At 42.0% G+C, this 4,865-nt stretch overlaps 1 protein-coding gene across 1 annotated transcript in view; it reads left to right on the top strand.

The window, feature by feature from the left end:
* Nucleotides 1-4,865, top strand: part of ZSWIM6 (zinc finger SWIM-type containing 6) — an 82,326-nt gene that overhangs the window by 64,814 nt on the left and 12,647 nt on the right. Inside the window, exon 8 of the mRNA XM_004703704.2 lies at nucleotides 3,971-4,131. Coding sequence (XP_004703761.1) covers nucleotides 3,971-4,131 — 161 coding nt within the window. The remainder of the gene's footprint in view (nucleotides 1-3,970; nucleotides 4,132-4,865) is intronic.

Raw genomic sequence — 4,865 nt, 5'->3', positions numbered from 1 at the left:
CAATATGTCATTTGATTTCATGACTCCTGCTTCCATGGGCATTGATTGTGTGTATGTAAAACTAAATCCTTGACAGTTTCCATCTTGTCTTCATGCATCATGATGTTGCTTATTGGTCCAGTTGTGAGGATTTGGGCTTTCTTTGTATTGAGGTGGAATCCATATTGAAGTCTCTTGTTTTTCATTCAAGGGCTTTAAGGCACCTTCATTGTCAGTGTGCCCGGTGATGTCCTCTGCATGTTCCAGCTTAATGAAGAGGAGATCATTTAGATGGAAACACTTTCACATTTTGGTATTTTTGTTTAATAAAGGCTTTAAAACTTTTTTACATACCTCTGTGGTTGCTAAAGGAGCCCTGGTAGCATAGTGGTTACACGTTGGGCTGCAGTCCGCATGGTTGGCAGTTCAAAACCACCGGCCTCTCCGAGGAAGAAAATTCTTTGTCTGTGGGAGAAAGACTGGGTTTTCAACTCCTGTAAAGAGTTAAAGTCTCAGGAGCCCACAGGGGGCTCTTTGAGTCAGCACTGACCCAAACACAGCAAGTTTGGGTTTGGGTTTTGGTGATTGCTAAGGTTTATATTCCATGCATAATGCCCGTATAAGAAAAATGAATATGTTTTTTCTGATTAATCCATGTACTTCCTTGATCCTTCTATATATGTCAGTATATATGTGTGTATTTTTTCAACTGTTGTGGATTTTACTGTCTTTGAGATATTTCTGTATCCCAGGTCGAGGCCATTCTCAGACCCATTTCTCTTTCTCCCTACCTGCTGTGAAAGTTTATTTTAGATTATCATATTGTTGAGATTACACTAGCTATACTCACATTTACAGAATAGGCTTCCGTAGTTGTTATAATCATGTTTCAAAAATAGTTGACAAAATGTCTTCTACATTTTCATTCAGCTTGGCTTACTATGTCCGGTTCCTGGTCCATTCATAAAACAATTTTCCTTTTTCATTAATTTATTTTATTTCTGTTTTCTCACTTATGTTTTTAAATTAGAGCCATAAAGAAGGGGCACTATGTGGCATTTTATACACAGTGTCGATCAATCAACAGGAGTTTGAACTTATACAGACACAGTGCTTCCCTTATCATATATAAATCTGGTTGTGCGTAAGAGTAAACCGATTGTTTCTTCTCATACTGGTTAAATAAACAAGGAGGTTTAAAGTGAAATGAAAAGTTAAAAATTAAAATATGTAAACTTTATTTTTCAACATAAGTCTCATCAAGTTCAAGACACAATGATCACCAGCCATTTTGTTCATTCTTATAGGGTTGAGGGTTCTGGGAATTTAACCTGCAAATTCAGTCTTTTTTATGTTAGTAACTGAAAAAAAAATGGGTGCCCTTTAAATATGTTTTAAGATTATGCAATAAAAATGCCAGAGGAGCCTAGCCAGGGCAGCAAGTTGAATGCTTAATGATTTCCCACCGAAACTCTGCCAAAATTGCCCATGTTTGATGAGAGGAATGAATGTGGAGCAGTGTCCTGGTGGAAAGGGACTCTCCGGTGAAACTTACCCGGGTGTTTTTCTGCTAAAGCTTTGGCACATTTTCTGAAAACACTTCCTAACAAGCAATGATACCATTCCTTGGCCTTCAGAAGGTCAGGAAGCAGACTTCCTTGAGCATCCAGGGGACCCTTTCGCTCTTGACTCGCAGTTTCGCTGTGACTGAACCCCTTCCACCTCCTGGTAGGCCTTGCTTTGCTGCGCTTTGTCTTCAGGACTATACCGGCCAAGTCATGTTACATCTCCAGTTACATTGCTTTGAAGAAATGCTTCAGGATCTTGATCCCACTTGTTTAGAATGTCCATTGACAGCTCTACTGCTCTTGCCTGCAACTGATTCTCAGCCGCCACCACGCAGAAACTTGTTCAACTTTAATCTTTATTCGCAATTGTGAAAGCTGAACCAGTTGGGGTGCTTCGGGGGTGGCTTTTATTTCTGCTGTTAATCATCAGTCCTCTTCTATTAGGATTAATAGCTTACTCCAAAGTTGATGCAGATGCTTTGCCACTGCAGGCTTCATCTTGAACATCATTTTGTCCCTTCTTGAAAACAAGCCATCCATTTCTAAATGACTGATCTCGTTGGGGCATTGTCCCCATAACCTTTTCATAAAGCATTAGTGATCTCACTATTCTTTCACCCAAGCGTTGCCATCAATTGGATGTCTATTCTTACGTCAATTCTAACAGAATTCACTTGTTGCCCTGCTGGGCTCTTTATACACTGATATCTTAGCCTACTTGGTGCCTCGACCAAGAATCAGTCCAAACATGGTGTGTTAGTCTTGGTACTTTGGAGAAACAAATCCACAGAAACTCATATATAAGAGAGAGTTTTGTATAAAGGTTAAGTGCGCATCAAGAAAACATCCCAACCCAGTGCTGCCCAAGCCCACAAGTCCAACATTAACTCATTAACCCATATGTCCAATACCAATCCACAAAGTCCTCCTCCATCGCACAAAACACACGCAATGATGCTGACTGCAGGAGAAAGCCGAGTCAGTGAATGTGTAAACATTTCAGTGCTGGCAGGGGTCTCCACACGGTTGCTCCAGCACCCAGGGCTGCATTGGAGTAGATCCCTGTGGCTTCTCTCCTCAGGGATCTCTTGCAGGAGGTGAGCCTTGCCAGCTAAAGCAGGGAACTAACTGGCTAAGGCAGCTGCACCCTGGTCTGACCATCAGATAGCAAGAGACCCGAGAACTAGAAAGGCGAGGCTCATGGAGCCATTTGTCCCTCTGCCCTTCAATTAAGCCCACATGTGTTTATTGGCCAGGTTGGCACAATAAACTACCTCACATGGCATAGTAAGTTAGTACGAGCTTATTTGGGTGCAACGCAGTTTTTAAAATCCACATACAGCTTTTTTTTAAGTTCCGTAAACTGTTAGAAGACCGCTCATATGAAAGGTAGTGACAGAAACTTAAGAAGAAGGTTCTTTCCAAGTAATCCAAGACTCCAACTTACATAAATATGAATACATTGTACCAGGCCAGGTCTCATTTTTATGTACTGATAGTTGGTAGTTCAAAATTGGAAGATTTCTGAAGGTCCCTTTGATTCATGGAATGACTCTCAAGCTATTTATAAGCCTTCTTTCTTTGTATCTTTTATAGTGCATATGGATATCATATTTCCTTTAAGAAGGAGCTACTATTACTTATTTATTACTTTAGTAAGCACTTAGATATAAGATATTGCATTATTTACAGCAATGGAACGAATCTTAAAACATTAAGTAGTTTAACTTAAGAACTTCAAAGTGCTACCATTCTGTGAAGGAAATGAATACATTCCATTCAAATTGTCCACTTCCCTCCCTGCTCTCATTTCTCTTTGTGGCAAAGGTCTTCTCTGAGATGGCTTACTGGTCCACATTAAGGAAGATTTTGTAAGTTGATAGGGGGGTGATTTAATGATCTTCATTCGGGAGTCCTAGTCTAACTCAGGCTACAGCTGACCCCGGTTCCTCAATTTAGATGGCCCAGTGAGTAATCCTGTCTCACGGAGACCTCTGAGAGACATTTTCTTAATGTAGTTGTAGAGTTATCCACTTGACAGGCCTTCCTTTTCCCTAATGCCACCCACTCCTAGGGGAGAGGGAGACTTGCCCCTGGCTTCTCAGGTCAAATCTTGCAATGCACTTTGCCCCACACTAAAGGGTTCTGGTCGGGTAGGGTGAATGTTAGCTCAGTACCCTGGACACCAGAAGGAAATGAATGTTTGTGAGCTCTACTGGGAGTTTCGAACTGTTTATACTGACTTAAGAGTGTGCTTTTAGAGTTCCAACAGTTCATAAACTGGGAATCAAGTATGCCTTTTTGGTTTTGCACCTTTAATTAAAGAGGAATTTGCAACTAATTGTAGTTCATTTTTGAATAAATGTTCATGCTTCTTTTCTCCCTTCTCCACTCTTCTCATCGTTCCAATCATTGCTTCACAGAACTACCCCATAAAAGCATCACCTCAGTCACCAACCTGGAAGGCTGGGTCGGGCACCCTTTGGACCCCGTCGGCACTCTCTTCAGTAGTCTGATGGAAGCCTGCCACATGGGTGATGAAAGCTTTTCTGGTTTCCCAGATTTTACAGGTAAGACCAGCAACGTGTGTCTCCTGTGCTCTTCTCTTTCTAGAACCTGCCTGCTGTGGGTTTTTGTTGTCTTGTTTGTCTTACCAATCCATGTCATTAACGACCCTCCCAGTTAGCAAGGAACCACGGACATGTGTGCTCACCTGGGTTTCAGGCAGGCACCTGCAAGCTGGGAAAAGTTGACAGGTTGTCAAAAACCTTGAAAATATTTCTTTCCTTGTAAGCAGTGCTCAGTCTAAGAATTTATTTGCATGTATGACTGTTTTCTCGTACAAAGATAAAGATGTGCTTCATAGCACTCAAAGTCCCACTTTTTTAGTTTTTCGGAGTTGCCTTTAGATGGCAAGTGGCTTGTCACTTGTAATTTTAGTCATTTTAGACTCCCTTAAGGAGAACATTATTTACCACGAAAACCAAAAACAACCGAACCGATGGTCATTGAGTCAGTTTGACTTCCAGCAGCTGTAGGTTTTCCAAGGCTGTCAACTTTCAGAAGCGGACTGCCACATCTTTCTCCTGCCAAGTGGCTGGTGCGTTCACACCGTCAACCTTTCAGGTAGCTGCTGGGCACTTTCACCAGTGTGCCCCTTGGTCCCAACGAGAGCTGTTTTCTCTCTGTCACACTGTGCTTTAAAGCAGGGGTTTGAGATTGCTCTTTGGTCTCTGAGACAGACGATCCCTCAGATGGCTTCCTCGGGCTTTGGTGAAAGTGAGGCAGGGAGACGGGCTGCTTGCTTTGCTGCTTCCT

The sequence above is a fragment of the Echinops telfairi genome, unplaced genomic scaffold (genome assembly GCF_000313985.2).
Source record: "Echinops telfairi isolate 266 unplaced genomic scaffold, ASM31398v2 ScPeMD7_7469;HRSCAF=8507_1, whole genome shotgun sequence".
NCBI classification, from domain to species: Eukaryota; Metazoa; Chordata; class Mammalia; order Afrosoricida; family Tenrecidae; genus Echinops; species Echinops telfairi.
Note: the sequence above shows the minus strand (reverse complement) of the source record. Positions and strands in the feature narration are given on the sequence as shown.